The sequence below is a fragment of the Cetorhinus maximus genome, chromosome 6, assembly GCF_964194155.1.
Source record: "Cetorhinus maximus chromosome 6, sCetMax3.hap1.1, whole genome shotgun sequence".
NCBI classification, from domain to species: Eukaryota; Metazoa; Chordata; class Chondrichthyes; order Lamniformes; family Cetorhinidae; genus Cetorhinus; species Cetorhinus maximus.
Window position 1 is genome coordinate 114,242,549 of NC_135884.1, and position 19,389 is coordinate 114,261,937.

At 40.1% G+C, this 19,389-nt stretch overlaps 1 protein-coding gene across 1 annotated transcript in view; it reads left to right on the plus strand.

The window, feature by feature from the left end:
* Positions 1–19,389, plus strand: part of LOC144682050 (uncharacterized) — a 620,845-nt gene that overhangs the window by 548,882 nt on the left and 52,574 nt on the right. Inside the window, exons 7-9 of the mRNA XM_078544320.1 lie at positions 12,327–12,354; positions 14,247–14,436; positions 18,685–18,812. Of these exons, the coding sequence (XP_078400446.1) occupies positions 12,327–12,354; positions 14,247–14,436; positions 18,685–18,812 (346 nt within the window). The remainder of the gene's footprint in view (positions 1–12,326; positions 12,355–14,246; positions 14,437–18,684; positions 18,813–19,389) is intronic.

Below are 19,389 nucleotides of genomic sequence, written 5' to 3' on the forward strand. Positions count from 1 at the left end.
GGTAAGTCTTGGCTTCTGCACGTCACACTTGTCAGGGCGTGTTCTGCACCGGCGTGTTTTCCCACCGACGTGGCTGGATGATTCAGCGGGCGGGGGGGAGGATGATATGCAGACGTATTACAATGAGGTTCCCGACACCCCATGGTGGGCCCACCATCGTCCGGCTGGCAGACGATCGCAAGCTGGTTTCACAACAGCGTGAAACCGATTTGTGGCCTTCTTGCCATATAGTCTGCTCATGGTGCCAAGCACCCCTGATGCCAGCGGGCACAGAAAACTCTGCCCTAGATTATTATGGGCAGCTTTCTTCAAGGTCAACAGAGAATGCCGTCACTTCGCCACTGACTGCAAAATCCAGGCCATACTTAAAATTAGATCTGGGCCATTTCAGAGGGAAACCACCTGAATGGTAATGAAAATCTGAAATTCTCTTCGCAAATGGCTGTGCATGCTGGACCAATTGCAGCTTTCCAGTCTGAGAGTAATAGGTTTTTATTCAGTAAGAGTATCAAAGGATATGGAGCTATGCTGGGTAAATTGAGTTGAAGTACAGATCAGCTGTGATATAATTGAATGGGAGAGCAGGCTCAAGGGGCTGAATAGCCTAGTCTTGTTCCCATGTTCCTAAACCTTCCAACTTAGATAAAGTGAATAAAAATTAATATTTTAATTTTTAAATGCAGTTCTTGTACTAGACCCTCATGATAATACTCATAACCTAAGAAACCTGATATAAATGTAGTATCATTTTGCAGTATTGTGTATTAATACCATTTGACCTGACTGCATTAAAGCATCATCACCCGAATTTCATCTCGCGACACAGAGGGGTTACCAGCTCAGATAAATAAAATTCAACCATGACGGCAATAATGAAATTCTACGTTCAACCTCCCATCTTCCAAATCAAGAGAAGAACATGGAGAACATATTGCTTATATTTATTCAAATGCTGTACAGGAAATTCTGTGAAAGGAAATAAGCCAATCACTGACAGAGCATCCATCAAATAAATCAGTGACACCTGACCCTATCTCACCCTGGTTTTATGACTTTCATATCTTTGAAGGTATAAAGGGAAGATAAGATATGACAGGTGCTGTGTTTTGAAAAATCTCTCACTTTAATTTTGGTCTCCTGTGTGACACATCTCAAAGAATTTTAGTCAAATTTCATAAAATAATCGGATGTACAGTTTAGAACTTGTACTTCATGATTATTTGTTAAAACGAATCGGACAAACAGAATACCACCCAATTATTAGCTTCTGGAAAATGTGTTTTTTCTCAATTCTTCAAAGTCCATCAAGTAAAAGTAAATTTGAATTTTTACCTTCCGCAAGAATTTAAAAAAGCTCAGCTTGAATGAAATTTCTGAACAATTAATATTTTTACGCTGGAGCAGGAAACAGAATAAAAAAATAAAGATTTTCAACTGAAGTGTTTAATCACAGCAAGGGCGACTGCCACCCACTCATACTGAAACATTTTTTTTCACAATTTTAATAAACAGCTGACCCAAATTCAAAGTTGACTTAATAAATCACTCATTATTCAGTGTCGGTGACTTCAGTGTTTCTGTATGTTATAGCTGAGAGCATGCCTGTCTCTGTGACAATGGTTTTGGACTTGAATGCTTGAGGTTTTATGAAAGGTTTATTGGATTTTGCAGTCCCTAAAGGGGCAACCCTTAAAATGTCTCTGCAATTATAAGTCTAATAACACTTTCAGCTCTTGGACAAAGCCTTGACTTGACAAAGATAAGGAACTGGAAGTTGCACAGTCAATACAAAGCTATTAATCTTTGTCACCTGGCTGTCACTGTGGCTCAGCAAAACAATGTAGTTTCTTGACCTACGTGCAGACATGTAGCGATTTTATTCAGTATGTCAGCATTCATCAGTGCAAATTTTGTCACCTTGCAGCTCACTTGAAGAACTCTCAAATTCTTTATCTTGCCTCCAGTGACACTCATCGGTTTGCAGTAGTTTGTTTTATTTCACTCCATCAAATAGTGCTCAATAATATATAGAAGCACTTTAAAAGTTGTTTTTGTCATAAAGAATTGGGACACTGTTACAATTAACATTTTTTAAAAAGCTAAAGCCAATGTTGTCTATCCAGTGTGGTGGAATGAAGTTTCTGTGCCCCACTTTATGCCAAGGACTTACAAGCTTCTCCATATCGGCTATATCAACATCGGGTGGGAGGGTGACGGGGGTGGGGTGGGGGAGGGGGGGGGGATGGGGGGATGGGGGCAGAGGGCACAGGGAATCAAACAGACGAGATCATTGCCTGCCCTTCATGCACCCTATCTAATTTTCCTTATTTGACCATTTTGCCCTCCCCCAGAAGTTGAAAGTTTCTGGTGTAAATGCCTTAATTATAAGCTTTAATGATATCTCAATTCATATACATGCCAGGTCTTTTGGAGAAGGAAATAAAATTAGTTACTCCAATTTGGGCTTAATTGTTGTGTTCTGTATGATATAATTCTTTTGGAAGTCAAATTTGAAAGCTTTATAATTTTTAGTTATGTCTATCCGTCTAATCTACTTTACATTTTCTTGCATATGAAATGTATGCATTATTTAAGCTGTGTATAATCAACGTTTGTCAAGTTGCACAACTGATGTATACATTTGTGAATTCACTTTTAAACCATGGGCAGGATTTTCCCTTCGTCGGGTGAGCCTGGGAACGCCTGCGAGATGGACCGCCGCCCGCGATTGGGCTCTGACCGTGATTTCACGCTGCCTGGCCAATTACCGGTCAGCCAGCATGAAACGCGTGCTGAGAGCCTCAGCACTGTCGGGGTGGGGGTGGTAGGAGCGCGAGCACTGAAGTCTGCGCAGGCGCGGGGGAGCGCGCGCTGAAAGCTCCCTGAAGGCACAGAGCTGCCTCAGGGAGCTGAAGAATTTTAATATGAAAAATAAAGATTTTAAAAGTAAGGGAAACATGTCCTCCCATGTGACTCAGTCACATGAACAGGGACATATTAAAAATGATGTTTCAAAATTTTAATCTTTCTTTTAATTACTATTGGAAACCTCAAACCGCCCATGGATGAGGTTTCCTCAAAAATGCAATGGTCGCCCGGCCTATTTGCCCGCCCGCCTGCAGGCAATAGGATTAAATTATTTAATTAAGGGCCTTAATAGACCGCTTAATTGTCAGCGGGCGTACTGTCGACTCTCGCGTGTGCCCACCGACCGAAATATTGCGTGATGACATCGGGGCGCTTGCCCAGCGTCATTGCGCACTATTTCACTCACGATTGGGTCTGGCGCGTGCCAGCCAGCGAGACATAAAATTCTGCCTCATGTCTTCTAATTGCACAGTCTGTGAATATAACATGGGCCCAATGGCCGTTACTTTGTTCATAAACTTGACTTATATTTCTACATTAGTGTGAAGACATACATGGGTCTGATAACATTTTAAGCTGATCTACATAGCCTTATTATGTTTTAAGATATCTATGAAGAAACCAGCTATATCCATATGCATTATCTGGAACAAATAGACAAACCTCTGTGCAATAGTGTGTTTCAAACACTGTTTGGAAAAAAAAATCATTACTGAAATAGTTTTGAGTGAAAGGCTGACAGCACCGAATACCTAACTGAATGTGAAGATAATTTAAAGGATCAGCATTAATGTTCTGAGAAAAATGCCACAGTGGAAAGTAGTGCGGAATCAGAACCTTAGATTGCTCATGCATGATGGTGAAGTGTTAGTTTGTTGCAAAAATTGTACATTTCCCAATCTTGGCTGAACAATTATAAAGGGGACCATACAGTAGAGGCAATACGATCAGTGGGAATTGAAGAAAATAAAAAGTTAATGCACCGTAAGCTCCTCTGCTAAACCCAGTCCCCAGTTTAAGAGCTACCAATGGAAGGGATCTGGGAACAATTTACCAAACTGGTCAATCAGGAAGAGGGACTCAAAAAGGGAGATAACAAATTAAAGATTGCAAGTATTTTAATCAGAGTTATTGCACATCAAGTAGCTTTTCCAGTGATGTCTTTTCCATGAGTGTGCCTACTGGTTGATTTGAAGCTATTATTATTTGTGTTACTTAAACAGGTAGGAAAACATCGAACCCTTTATTTTAATTAAAGAATTTGGCATTTGTTGTGTTCAATAAATGCAGGTGAATTGTCTTCTGTCCTCTTCATGGCAGCTATTTTGAATAAATGCTTTGATTTTTATGGAACTTGTAAAATAACTGGCAAAGATAATGGATTTGTTTTTCATGTGTAACCAGCTGGGGAAAATGGTGCTGTTACCGGGTGAAAGCTGGATGTGTTAGGAGACTCAAGCTCATTGGCCATTTCAAGTTCTTTTTTCTCCAGTCAATCTTGAATCTGATCATTTCTTACTTCAAGTCATTTTTAAGACATTTTGCCTTTTGATTTATTCACCCAAACCATCTAAGCAGTGGCAAAGATGAAAGAATTGTCACTGCACTCAAATTCCCCCAGCTCAAACCTGCTGTGTATTTATTCCAGGATCTTCAATCCCATCTTTCACAGAAATGCACTGCACAGTATCCCTTGGGGAACTCCATCAGAGTGAAGTAAAGTCAGGGGAAGACATGAGACACCTGCTTTTTCCAGCACCTAGCTGCCATATAGTAAGTTTAAAGGTTCAGCCTTTGAATGTTAGTGAATGAATAAGTGAGTGGGTGAGTGGATGAATGAGTGAATAGGTAGGTGGGTGAGTTGGATAGGTAGGAAAGGGGGTTGCTGGGTGAGTTGGGTAGGTGGGTGAGGTGGTTAAGATGGATAGCTAAGTGAAGTGGGAAAGGTTGGGAGGATGGGCTGGTGGGTGAGGTGGTAGGTGGGTAGTTGGGAAAGTTGAGAGGGTGGTAGGTGGGTAAATGGGTAGGTGGGGGTAGTTGGGTCAGGGGGTTAGTTCGGATAGGTTAAGGAGGATGATCGGGTGCGATGGTCAGGTCAAGTCAGGGGGAGGTAGTCAAGCCTGGTTCCGGGGGTAGTCAGGTGGCCTGGAGTGTAGTCAGGATGGGGGGATAGTCAGATGGTCGGGTGGGAAGCGGGGGTGATGGGGTGGATAGTCAAGTCTGGTTGGGAAACGTAGTCAGATCGGGTCTTGGGGGTAGCTGAGTCAGTGGGGTAGCCAGGTGATCGGGGGGTAGTTGGGTCAGTGAGGGGAATTTAGTTGGGTGGTTGAGGGTAGTCAGGTCAGGTGATGGGGGTGGCCAGTGGGATGAATGGAGTCAGGGAGGTAATTGCAGGTAAGTTGAGGAGTTGCCCAGGAGCTAGACTAGGTTTTAATCTGTCTAACATCTCCTGGGTTACTATTCAGGTAAGTCCCACAGAATGACCCAAGTCTCTGACTCTAGTTTGGAGTCAGAGACATTTGTGGATGATCCTGGGGGAGAATTGTCCATTAGATGCTTAAACTTCCTGGGCAATTCCCATGTAGGTCCATGCATCAGCACTTCGCAGGATCCTAATGTGCAACTTTTTTGTCTGCTCTTCGACAATCTGGAGACTGGAAGATTTGGCCTTTTAAGAATAAGTATGCTTCATATTCATTTCATTTCCATGGGCAGAATCTTGCTCTTGTCGGGCGGGCTCGGCGGGCGTGGACAAGGGCGGTCGGGAAGTCGACTGCCGCCCCTGATCGGGACCAGAAGGTGATTTAATGCTGTCAGGCCAATTATGGACCACCCAGTGTGAAACGCAAGCGCCAACGTCAGCGCTGCCTGTGCGGGCGGGAGGAGGAGGGCAAGCAGGACGAGCACAAACTTCGCACATGCGCACGAGTGCGTGCTTGATAATCTCTCTGAGGCACAGAGCTGCCTTAGGGACATGAAGAGTTATAAAAACAAAATTAAAAAATTAAACATATAATAAAACATGTCCCTGTTCATGTGACTGTCACATGAGCAGGGACATGTTATTAATTAAGTTTTAAAATTTTTATTTTATTTTCATTTGCTTTAGGAAACATCATCCCACCCATAGATGAGATTTCCTAAAAAGTGCAAAGGCCCCTTGGCCTCTTCGCCTGCCCGCCAACCAATAAGGTTGGATGGGCAGCGAAAAATTTAACTTAATTGATAATTTAATGGCCTTAACAGGCCTTTTAGTTGTCGGTGGGTGCGCTGCCAATTCCCGCATGTGCCCACCGACCAAACTATCGCGCAACTACGCCTTGACGTCGGGACACTCGCCTGACGTCAACGTGTGTCATTTCACGCTCAAGTGGGTTGAGCGCATGCCCACCCGCCAAGGTGAAAATTTTGCCCCATGTGAACATGTAAAATGAAACACTGAGGGTTGGTTTATACTCTTTTAAAAACAGATTTATGTTTTCTCTTCTGCAAATTTCTGACAAAATGACTGTTGGCATTAGAAGGATCCTTGTCATCTACTTGCCACTGCCTTTCACCTTTTACTTATAGATATGTCAAAGTTAATTTCAGCATTATGTATTCATGGGGTTAAATGCTATTTGTTGTTGCACTAAACAAGTGTAAGTCCTTGCAGTGGTCAAATATAATACTGGTTGACCAGCAGCTTGTTGAGTTTCTAGTCTTCCGGTTAATATCTTACCTACATGTGAAACCTTACCAATCACAGTAGAATGATGTTGCGATAATTGATCATTGTTCAGAGAGATGCAAGAGTGAATAAAGGCAAACTCTGGAAATCATTCATATTATTCACGGTAAGTCAGATGATATACAGTTTTGTAAGTACAGAAGTGTAGTGCTATGTCATGCAATACGGCATCTAAACTGAACAATCTTGCTTTGATCGGCGAGCTGCCTCCGGGGCTGCAAATGAAGCCCACAGCTCACCAGTAATATCCTTATCACCGGGCCCGGATTCTGGAACCAGCCAATTTCTAGGCCATTGTGTCTAATCACAGTTAGTAAACGACTGAGTGAGGAAGAGTCATAAAATGATACAGTGCAGCAAGTGGCCATTCACCCCATAATACCTCTTTGGTAATGTTATCTAATTAATCCCCATTCCCTGGGTTTAATCAAATAAATAGATAGAGTCGACGGGATAAAATTGTTTCCCTTGGTGGAGAATTCTAGAACCAGGGGACATAGATTCAAGATAAGTGGCAGAAGGTGTAGGGGGAAGTGGCAGAAGGTACAGGGGGGACATAAGGAAGAACTTTTTTACGCAGAAGGTAGTGGGTGTCTGGAATTCGCTGCCCAAGTTGGTGGTAGAGGCAGAAACTCTAAACTCTTTTAAAAAGTACCTGGATCTACACCTTAAGTGCTGTAAGCTGCAGGGCTATGGGCCGGGTGCAGGAAGGTGGGATTAGAAATGGCACCTGGGTGTCCTCGGGCTGGAATGGACAAGATGGGCTGAATGGCCTCCTTCTGTGCTGTAACTTTTCTATGGTTCTATAAGCTGCAAGAGAAAGCGAGAGATTTGAGGACCTGAGTGGGGCTAAAAAATGGTGAGAGTAAGTGAGAATTTCGAGGAACTGAGCGCGGTATTTCTATGACACAGTCTGTGGGTTCAGAGCCATGTTCAGAAGCAAAAATCGAGATGTGACATCACAGGAAAGTCATAAGTTGATAGGCAGGTGGGTATTGCTGCTTAGGACTGACTGGCAGATTAAAAACAATAAAAATATTAAGTATTAAGGGTAAGTAGCAAGAATAACTGGTGAGTCATCTTTTTTTAATTAAGGTTAATTACTACTAATAAGGTGTGTTAAGTATTAGTAGGATTTATCAGTATTAGTATGGTTTATTAATAGTTGTAAGGTTTATTACTATTGATAAGGTTTATTATTTTTGTAGGGTTTATTAGCAGTAACAATGTCCTCTAGCATGCACATCCTGTGCTATGTGGGAACTCCAGGATGCATCTCGTGTCCTGGATAACCACTTGTGCAGAGAGTGTCGTCAGTTTCAGCAGCTTGTGCTCTGGGCTTCGGAATTTGAGCAACAGCTGGCATCATTGCAGCTATCCGTCAGGTTGAGGGCTTTGTGGATAGCATATTTATAGATGTGCCCACCCCACAGCTTAATAGTATACACGGATAGGGGGGATAGGTGACCACCAAGCAGTCAAAGAGAAACAGACAGGTGGTAAAAGAGTGCCCTGAGTGCATCCCACTCTCTAACCAGTATTTAGTTCTGAATACTGATAAAAATGATGATTCATCTGGGGAGTGCGGTGAGAGCCAAGTTCATGGCATCATGGGTGGTTGAGCAGAACAGAGGAGTACAAGGAAGACTGGAGGAACAATCATAATAGGTGATTCGATAGGGGAATAGGTAAGTGTTTCTGCAGCTGCAGACGTGAATCCAGGATAGTGTGTTGCCTCCTTGGTGCCAGGGTCAAGAATCACTGGGAGGCTGCAGAGCCCCCTGAGGAGTGCATTGGTACGAAGGACAGGCAGAAAGAGGGATGTGTCCTGCAGTCAGAATTTAGGGAGCCAGGTAGGAAATTAGCAAGCAGGATCTCAAAAATAGTAAGCACTGGATTACTCCCAGTACCACGTTCAAGTGAAGAGATAGAAGGATAAAGCAGATGAATACATGGCTGGAGAGATGGTGCAGGAGGGAGGATGTTAGATTCTTGGGACATTGGGACCGGCTCTGGGGGGATGGGACCTGCACAGGCCAGACGGGTTGCACCTAAATGGAGCTGGGACTGAGTTCCTTGTGCGGCATTTTGCTAGTGCTATTGGGGATGGTTTAAACTAGCTTAGCAGGGGTTTGGGAACCAGGAGATATTATATTCTAGTGTTATCTATCACTCCCAGTATTCTGTGTATACCAAGGTACACAGAATACTGGGAGTGATAGATAGCACTAGAATAAGGAATAATAAGTTAATAAGTGGGGTTAAAGTAAGGAAGAAAGTAATAAAGTTTAAAACAGGGTTACTGTGCAAGTATGTGAATGCACGGAGTGTGGTAAATAAGACTGATGAGTTGTAGGTGCAGATCGCCATATGGAAATATGATGTTGTGGATATAACAGAGACCTGGCTCAAAGATGGGTGTTAAATATTCCTGGTACAGAGTGTTCAGGAAAGATAGGAAAGGTAAAAAAGGGGCACCGGTGGCAGTATTGATTAAGGAGAGCATTGCAGTGGTGGAGAAGAAGGGTATCGCAGAATGGTCAAGGACGGAATCTATTTGGCTAGAGCTAAGAACAAAAGAGATGCAATCGCATTGCTCAGTGTAGTCTATAGGCCATCAAGTAGTGAAAGGATGTAGAGGAACAAATTAGCAAGGAAATTATAGAGAGGTGCAAAAATTATAGAACAGTTAAAATGGGCCTTTAATTATCTGAATATAGACTGGGATAGTAGTAGTGTAAAGGACCAGAGTTCCTAGAGTGTGTTCAGGAAAACTTTCTACACCATTATGTTTCCAGTCCAACAGGAAGGGAAGCACTACTAGACCTGGTTCTTGGGTATGAGGTGGACCAAATGGATCAAGTGTCAGTAAGAGAACATTTAGGTGTCAGTAATCATTGTATCAAGGTTTAGGTTGGCTATGGAAAAGTATCCAGAGTAAGAATCATTAACTGGGGGAAGTCAACTTCAATGGGATAAGAATGAATCTGGGCTGAATAAATTGGAGTCAAAGGTTGGCAGGAAGAATGGTAGCTGAACAATGAGCTACCTTCAAAGGAGAGATAGTTTGGGCACAGTCAAGACATATTCTCTTGAAAGGGAAAGGTAGGAAAAACAACTCCAAAGCTCCCCAAATGACAAACGAGTTAGAAGTTAAGATAAAGAAGAATAAGTGTGCTTATGACAGATGTCAGATAGAAAATATAATTGAGAACCAGGCTGAATATAGAAGGTTCGGAGGGGAGGTGAAAAAGCAAATAAGAGGAGCAAAGAGGAGTGTGAGAAGAGGCTGGCAGCTAACATAAAGGAAGTCCCAAAGTCTTCTATAGGCATATAAATAGTAAAAGCGTGCTAAAAGGAGGATTAAGGATGATGAGCAACCAAAAATGGAAATGATGCATGGAGACAGAAGGCATAGCTGAGGTATTAAATGAATACTTTCCATCTGTCTTGCCCAAGGAAGATGTTATCCAGGCCATGGTGAAAGAGGAGGTAATTCAGACACTAGAAGAGTTTAAAATTGATGAGGAAGTATTGAATAGGCTGTCTGTACTTAAAGTTGATAAGGCACCAGGACTGGATGAGATGCATTCAAGAATACTGAGGGAAGTAAGAGTGGAAATTGTGGAGGCACTGGCCATAATTTTTCAGTTTTCCTTAGGCACAGGGGTGGTGGCAGAGGACTGGAGAATTGGAAATGTTACACCCTTGTTTGAAAAAGGGTGTAAAAGATAAGCCCAGCAACTACAGGTCAGTCAGTTTAACTTCAGTGGGAAGGAAACTTCCAGAAACAATAATTCAGGACAAAATATTCACATGGCCAAATGCAGACTAATTAAGTAAAGCCAGTATGGATTTCTTAAGGGAAAATCTTGTTCGACTAACTTGCTGGAATTTTTTGAAGAGGTTACAGAGAGGGCTGGTGAGGGCAATGCTGTTGATGTGGTGTACATGGACTTCCAAAAAGCCTTTGATACAGTGCCACACAACAGACTTATGAGCAAAGCTATTGCTCTTGGAATAAAGGGACAGTTAGTAACATGGATGTGAAATTGGCTGAGTGACAGGAAACAGAGAGCAGTGGTTAATGGATGTTTTTCAGGCTGGTGGAAGGTTTGTAGTGGAGCTCCCCAGGGATCATTGTTGTGATCCTTGCTTTTCTTGATTTATATTAATGACCTAGATATTGGTGTACAGGGCAAAATGAAACAAACCTTGTACGCATTGGGAACTGTGAGGAGCATAGTTTAGAACTTCAAAAGGACATAAACAAGTTGGTGGAATGCACAAACAGGTGATAGATGAAGTTCAGTGTGGAGACATGAGAAGTGATTCATTTTGGTAGGAAGAACATGGAGAGAAAATATAAAATAAAGGGCACAATTCTAAAGGGGGTGCAGGAGCAGAGGGACCTAGGTATATATGTGCATAAGTCATTGAAGGTGGGACAGGTTGAGAGAGTGGTTAATACATCATACAAAATCCTAGTTTTTATTAATACGGGCATAGAGTACAAGAGCAAGGAAGTTATGTTGAACTTGTATAAGACATTAGTTCAGCCTCAGGTGGAGTATTGCATCCAGTTCTGGGTGCTACACTTTAGAAAGGATGTGAAGGCATTGGAGAGGATGCAGAAAAGATTCACAAGAATGGTTCCAGGGATTAGGAATTCAGTTATGAAGATAGATTGGAGAAGTTGGGGCTGTTTTCCTTGGTGAAAAGGCTGAGAGGAGATTTGATAGAAGCATTCAAAATCATGAGCGGTCTGACAGAGTAGATAGGGAGAAACTGTTCCCACACATGAAAGGATCAAGACTGAGGGGGGACAGATTTAAAGTAATTGGTAAAAGAAGTAAAAGCTATATGAGACAAAAAGTTTTCACGTAGCAAGTGGTTAAGCTCTGGAATACATTGCCTGAAAGTGTGGTGGTGGCAGGTTCAAGTGAAGCATTCAAAAGGAAATTGGACAGATATCTGAAAAGGAAGAATGTGCTTGGTTATGGGGAGAAGGTGGGAAAATGGCACCAAGTGAACTGCTCATTCAGGCACTTGGGCCAACTGGCTTCTTTCTGCGTTGTAACAATTCTGTGTTTCTATGAGGTCAGAGGACCAGCCTTTATTTGTCTTTTTCAAATGCATTTTGTAAAGTTAGTTAAGAACCTGTTCAGTCTGGCTCCACCATTTTCAGTTCCTGGAGTTCATCTGTACATTCAAATGTACAAACCAAAGAGTTGTTTTTATTTCTTCATGCTTTTTTATTCCACCCATCTTTAATAGGTAAAGGACAGAGAACCTAACTCATTCTCTGTCTCACACTCGCCCATTTCCTCTGTGCAATGGAAAACATTTTGAGTCAGGTTAATATAAAGATGTTGGGGATTCACAGCAATTGGAGCAATATAAAATCAGCAATTTTGCATTCATATATTCACAATATTCGTAACAAAAGAACTTGTTGACAGCTAATCCATTAGCCCTGATGCCCGAGGACAAGGCAGCCTTGTTGTTTAGAATTCCAGTTCCTTGCAAAACAAAATAGTGAACTGTAAGGATACTTCTATTATCATAAATATTAAAACAGTTAACTTATAATCCTAGGTAATATTTTGTACTAAATGTTAACTGTCGAGTTCAGTAGCACTTCAGTAAATGAAACTCTCTTTGTTTGCTTCACTCTGTTGTTACCTAGAATTTTTTTCCCTAAAATTCTGTTTTTTCCCTGTTGTAGGCTGCAGATGAAGAGATCCAGCCAGGAGGTATGACAGACTCATCTCTATCTGTCTTTATTTTCTCTCACCTAATCCTACCCTCTGACATCTCTGTCAGGGTTCTTCAAAATTGGATTTGAGTTTAAATTACATATTTGCTGGGTTTTCAGTTTTGCTATCCCCTGAACAAACAGGAAATCAATATGTTCAAGCATCTGTGCATGTGAGGAGGAAGAGATCGGATGTTTCATCTTCCTTATTAAATTCATTTTTCAGATTTATCATGCTAATGCTGCAGTAATGGAAATTTGATTTCAATTGCTGAAATTTTGAATTGTGTCTCCAAGAGTAAAAATTGAAACCTCATCTTCTGTTTGTTCATAATGTCTAGTATTTACATAGAATTATGTAAAATATAAAGCACAGAAACAGGCCATTCAGCCCAACCAGTCCATGCTTGTTTTTATGCTCCACTTGAACCTCTTCCTTTCTTCTTCATCAATGTTAGTCTCTCGGTTCCCATCTCATTCATGTATTTATCTAGCTTCCTCTTAAATGCATCCATACTATTTGCCTCAGCAATTCCCTATGGCAGTGAGTTCCACATTCTTAGCACTTTATTTAACTCATTATAGGTGCTACATAAGTTTCAATTCCAGATGCATTGTGAAATTAGAATCAAATGAACACATATTTGTGTTCAAATTTGCCCACAGCTGAGACACAACAATGGGAAAAAGCCTTCCTTTGCATGTCACCAAAGATTACATGCACATTGGCAACACATGCAAAAAACAGTTAGGGGAAACCCAGGTATAATGACTCAGATTTTGCAGTCAGTGGTGATGGAGCAGTGCTTGCCAATTATTACGCTTAGAGCTACCCACAAACTTATGTGGGCTTTTGAGCAGCAACTTACATTTATTAGAGATACTTTTCATTAAGTGCCCTCTACAGGGGATCTGTGGCATATGTGAGCAGGGCAAGTCACAGTGTGTCTCTTCAACCAAACAGATTGAAGAATCCTTACTGAGGCACACAAAATATAAAGCAGGAAGTATAAATTAGAATCATTAATGTAAAATAGTGTACAGAAAGAGAAACACAATGAGGGAAGGAAAGATGGGTTTAAGAGAGAGGCTTAAAAGAGACAGTAAGAAAAGGTAAAAACATTTTTTTTAAAAAAGTTTCCAGCAATAATTATGATCTGAAGGAATGGACTCAACACTCATAAAATTGAATTTTCAGCACCAGAGAGATTGTGTGACTGTATTTATGACTTATCACACTGTTAAAAATTCACTTGTACCTGAAAGCATAAGCCCCAGCTCGTTGGTCATGTTTAGTGGGTAAGTAACGCAACTTCACCCCCTGCCTGTATTTTAATGCCGAGTGTCTTGGCAAGTTTCTAGTGTAGTGAAGCATATGAGGAGCAGGGCAAATCAAACTCAACTTGCTGATTTCGACATTTGACCGTGCATGTATGGGCACCGGAAGTTGCTGACAGATTTACTTCTTGATAATAATGGTGTGCATTGATAGCTTTGTTATTATTACTGTAAATATATGTAACATTATGTACAAATGAATGCTTGCAACTTACACAAGTAAGCAGGGCAGAAAAATGGTATTGAATCTGAGTAAATGGTAATCTCATGAAAAATGAGCCACTAATTGTTTTGTTTCTAATTGGATGTCAAACTATAAAAGGAAATCTTATGGAATTGTAACAGTTTAGAGGGAAGAATTGCTTTCGTTGCTATGTGTAGTCTTGAGAAATGCATTTACAATACTATTGGATATAACAACCAAATAATTTCTTTTCACAATTGGCATGAATGTATTTGTCAATTTAATGATCAGTTCTGTAACTTTTTTATCTTTGGAATGGTTGTATTTTTCTGACTGATTAGTAATTGTGCCCAATCTTTCTCATTAAGGCTACCACAGCTCAAAAAGACCACAAAGGGTTAGTGTGCAAGGAGAGTGACAAAAATGAGCTCTCCAGCAGCTTTGAGGCCCAACCTGTAGTTCCTGACAATCAAGACAACCTGAACAAGAAATGTTGTCCCCGTGTTCCCTCAGTTTTTATGACTGAAAATATGGAAGAAAGTCAAGAGGATGTAGAAGGTCAGCTCAAAGCAGTGTTTAAACAAAAATAATTGTTAGAGCTTGGGCAGCACCAGTTCAAATTGAAGGTTTCTGGAAAAGTTTCAGACCAAAGGTGAAATGCCTCCACCTTACAATATAGATTTTCTATTTTTCTATCCCTGAGTTCACACATTTGAATATGCATATGACTAAAATAAAATGTTACTTCAACCTACACTGACAACAAATTCAAACCTTCAGCAGGTACACAAGCTGAACAAAATCTTGTTTACAATATTGCCCTCTTGAGCACTGAAATTCATTTGCAGGTTTCAAACTGCAAAGTCATTCCTACTGTTATCGAGGGGGGAAAAATCAGAGGAGAGTCATTAGAAATTGCAGTATTTTTTCCCACTAGATCTGTGTGAAGAGCAAAGATTATAATCAACCACTTTGAGATTTGCTTTATGTGCTGCATTATTGTGGATAGTAGAGGTTGTAATGTCACTCCTGTGTTGCTTAGTCCTGCACCTTTCAGTTCAGTAGCGTTGTAATCTCACAAAAGTATTCACTGCCAGAGTAAGACCTGCGTTGGTGGGGCTGAAGTGAGTTCAATCACTGTCCTTATATTACTGGCGCCTGAATTTGAATCCTACTTGGGCAAATGGGATAAAAATTTCCTTTAGTCCTCAGTGAAACATGTTTGGATAGTCTTAACTCAGACCTTCTAAGTCTGCAGCATAGAACTGAAATTGATTTGATACTAGAAGATTTCAATCAAATGTTTATCAGATGTGGGAAATTAAATTATAAATTGGCGCAGTTTGGGGGGGTTATTCTGAGTTTAGAGTTGCAGCATTGTATTAATCTAGTCCAGATGGATCTGTGAACAGCAATAACTCACATTCTTATTTTGTTTTTGTATTCTTCACCTGGTAAATGGGCACAACGAAGTCCAATTTCACCCCCTTACATGTTCACCCAAAATCTGCACCATCAATACATTATAGCACTTGGTGTTGTATTGTTTTTTCCCCCCAATGACATGACCGATGCAGCACCCGAATCATGCTCACATGACTATCATATCATAGTATTGTGCCTGTTTCTAATATTCTGATACATTTCAGGTGATGCACTCACGTGAAGCTGAATGTTTTACTTCTGAGCTGAGTGAAATAGGTTTCTCTGAATGCAGCCACTAGGGAAATGACCCACCAGATACAGATGGATCAGTGGGCACTTTTCTTTCTGCCAGTCACATAATCCATGTGTAGTGGCACAGCTCCACCTTGTTCCATTCTTTTCAAACCTTTATTAAATCCATATTCTCCCTTATCATCCATTCCTCACACCTTAGGTGCAGGATCCCTTAGCCCTGACATTTTAATTTTGATCCACGAATTGCTATTTCATTTCTATAAATATCAATCTCATACTCCCAAATGCATGTCATTTCATTTCGTTTCCTTTGCCTTCATTGAAGATAATTGTCAAATTTCCACAGAGGGTTTTCCCAACTACTTGCTGTAACGTCCACAGGAGATTGATAGAAGCCCCGTTTCCACTGATCTTGCGTTGAAATCATGGCAGTCAAATGGGAGCACCTGCAGGAAATTCTCAGCGGAGCTGACTTGCTATTAAAAGTCATGGCTCTTTTCCCTTTGGTTAATTGTTTAATTTGCTTAACCCATATGATTACATATCATGTTTTTTCTGGTTTACCCTTTTTGTTAAAATAAAATGTAAACCAAAATTTATACTTATGTTGAGTAAGTCCACAGGATTTACACCATCCAGTTTAGCACGGGCAGCTGCCTATATCAAGCTGCTATTTCGTTAACCATTGGAGCCAATTATATAGGTGCCGCTTATAACATATTAAATGTACCGACTATTTCGCGAAGGGCAAAACATACTTACTCCATAATTAGCCGCTTAAAAGGCTGCACTGATACCAGTTAAAGTCAGCTCTTCAGGCAGTTTCAATCAGCTATTCGCACCTTGTTGAAGTGCAGTTATCTTAGAGATGAAATTATGTATCCAACTGTTAACAAGTTAGGAGAAGCAATTGCTCAGTCAGATTTCCTGTTTTTTTTTTATAAATATGGTTATTTGCTGTTTTGATTTTACCATGTACCGTGGCTAACAGACAAATAGTACGACACCAAAGCACCCGCTATAAGTGGTGGGGGTCGTAATTCCAGATTTTAATCCTTATTTACAAGCGAAGTAGCCCCGGTTGACACAAACAAAACAATTGTTTCCCTTTCATGTTTATGAATTGAGTGAAATAGGATGCTTGCACCGATAGAAATCTTTATCACATTGAAATTCTCAGAGTGCTACACGCAATTAATTACTTTTTATCAAAGTGGTAGCTGTTGAAATATGGCAGCCATTCTGCAACATTAAGATACCAAACAAAAACAATGCAATAAGTGAATTTAAAGGGATTGACTAAGAGATGAGGTTAGGTCAGTGCAGCAATAAAACTATCTGTTCTTTTTCAAATGGTGCCATTGGCCCTTTACCATCCACCTGAAACATTGATACAGGCAGCAGGACCTCAGTTTAACATGTCGTCAAAAATAGGGGTCCTTGAAAATTGCAGCCCTCCCTCTTCTGACAAAAGTAATAAGATGTTGTCCCAAGGCAAATGCCAGAACTGTTACTCCTGTCTTTAAAAAAAAAATAGAATGTTATGAGTTAGTTTAACACTTACCATATTCGGCTTCAATGATTATTTTCCAACTGACAGTATCCGAATTCCCTGTGGAGTACAACATTTCTTTATGATCCAGATGAAGGTGTTTTGTGACAGATCATTACTGCATGTGGTTTACTACTGGTACATTTATTTGCTCAGTGTTTTGATGCATCAGTTCTGAAATCGTATTAATGATAAGGCAAAAACTGAATGCCGTGAAAAAATCATAAATTCAGAAAACCAGATAATGATGTTCTAAACAAAAAAATCAATATTTTTTAATATTACTATGAGTTTAAACTGGTTAGTCAAATTTTAAACTGAGCAGTTTTTCACATCTACGATCAACTTCTTAATGTTAAATTATTTTTTTGTAATATTACCCTTTTATTTTGAATCCTGTCGCCTATACAGATTGATGGTAATTCCAGGGCTGTATTGGTGCGAACCTTAGCAATGCCTTATGATACTATGTTTGGCAAGCATATAATTTTTTACTGTTTGTATTAAATAAAGCACAACGTGTAATGCATAGCTGACCAAGGGTGTTAGATAATATTATCTGTAGTACAAACAATGCAAGAGTAATTTATTAATTGCTGTGAACATAAAGGTTAGATTACAGATTTGAAATCACTTCCTTGTATGTGCTGTCATTGGAATATATGCTGTATCAGTTTTATATGTAAAGTCATTCATTTAGTTTTTTATACTCAGAATGTCTAGCATTAGAAATGCTGTCAATTTGTTCATCACCCTAGAGGCAAGGTAACGATCATGTAAGGTGCATAATATGTATGACATGGTTACAATTTTTGAGAAATAATCTGCGTGTAATAATTAAATTTATCCCAGTACTTATTCAGGACAATAACCCAATGTATTTTTATTATCATTGACAGAGCCTGTCAGCCATTTTGTAAGGTGAGGTGTTTATAAAGTGGTGATAGATGCAAGTCAAAATCCTGGAACTCCCTTCCTAACAGCGCTGTGGGTGTACCTACACCACATGGACTGCAGCGGCTCAAGAAGGCAGCCCACCACCACCTTCTCAAGGGCAACTACGGTTGGGCAATAAATATTGGCCCAGCCAGTGAAGCCCACATCCTGTGAATGAATAAAAAAAAAGTTTGACTGGGAAGAGCAGATAAAAACTACTCTCAGTTTAAAATTTGATTAACCAGTTTAAGCTCATAATAGTATTAAAAAATATTGATTTTTTTTTGTTTAGAAAAATCTGGTTTCCTGAATGTATGACAATCTATAATTTTTTTCACTGCATTCAGTTTGTGCCTGATCATTAATACGATTCATGCTTGTCTAGAATATGTCAAGAAACACAACATTGGTATCATGCAGATCAATTCCAATCAATGTTTCAAAAGGTCCAGAGTATAATTATTCTCAAAGAATTTTACAGGCCAGAGAGTCATGAGATTCTGGACTGATGGTCAGTTGTTTGTTTTATGACTGATTTTCCTGCAAAACCATGGTCTTAAAAGAGATTTGACCTTGCGGTGTGAGCAATCAGTCTTCATGAAAATTGATTGTCATATGCACACATCTCAATTTTGCAGGAAAAATCCAACAATCTGATGGAGGGAGTCTCAAGAGTGTTCAGGAAGATGAGGAGACTGTAGAGCATCTGTCATCTGTGGGAGAAGAGTCACCAGCAGCTGCAATGAGCCCAGAATGCCTGAATCAGGTATCCTTTCATTAGATGGTAAACATCACATCCAAAACAGAGGAAATTCTCTTGATTTATAGTGACACATAACCAATAAACAAAAATTTCCCCTGTGAGTATTACAGTACAAAATAAAACAATATTTTTGTTACATGGCTTGAAGGCATTGCCAATCTTAAAAAAAAGAATGATCAAGCGTTTCCCCCCTTGGCTGCATCCAGTAATGATAAGTTATTGCACAATACATGTATTGCAAGGACAGATGACACACACAACGTAAGTGAGATGTTTCCACTGGGTAACCAAAGTCAGGTTTATACTGTACATTAGCCTTGTTATTAGAAACTTTATTACACTTTTTGTGTTTCAATTGCAAAATAGACAAGAGTTATTATAATATTAACTCATACTTTTTGATAGTTACTTAAAAATGTATCAGATTCACTTTGCTCCTTTTTGTGCTGACATTGCATTTATGTTTTGTGAGTGGAATTTTAAGTCATAAGCGTATGGACTTGGCAGTTGATGGTTATTGCTGCTCAGTATTATATCATAATAAATGAAAAAAGTGGGGCAGGAATCGGTTTGTCAGTAT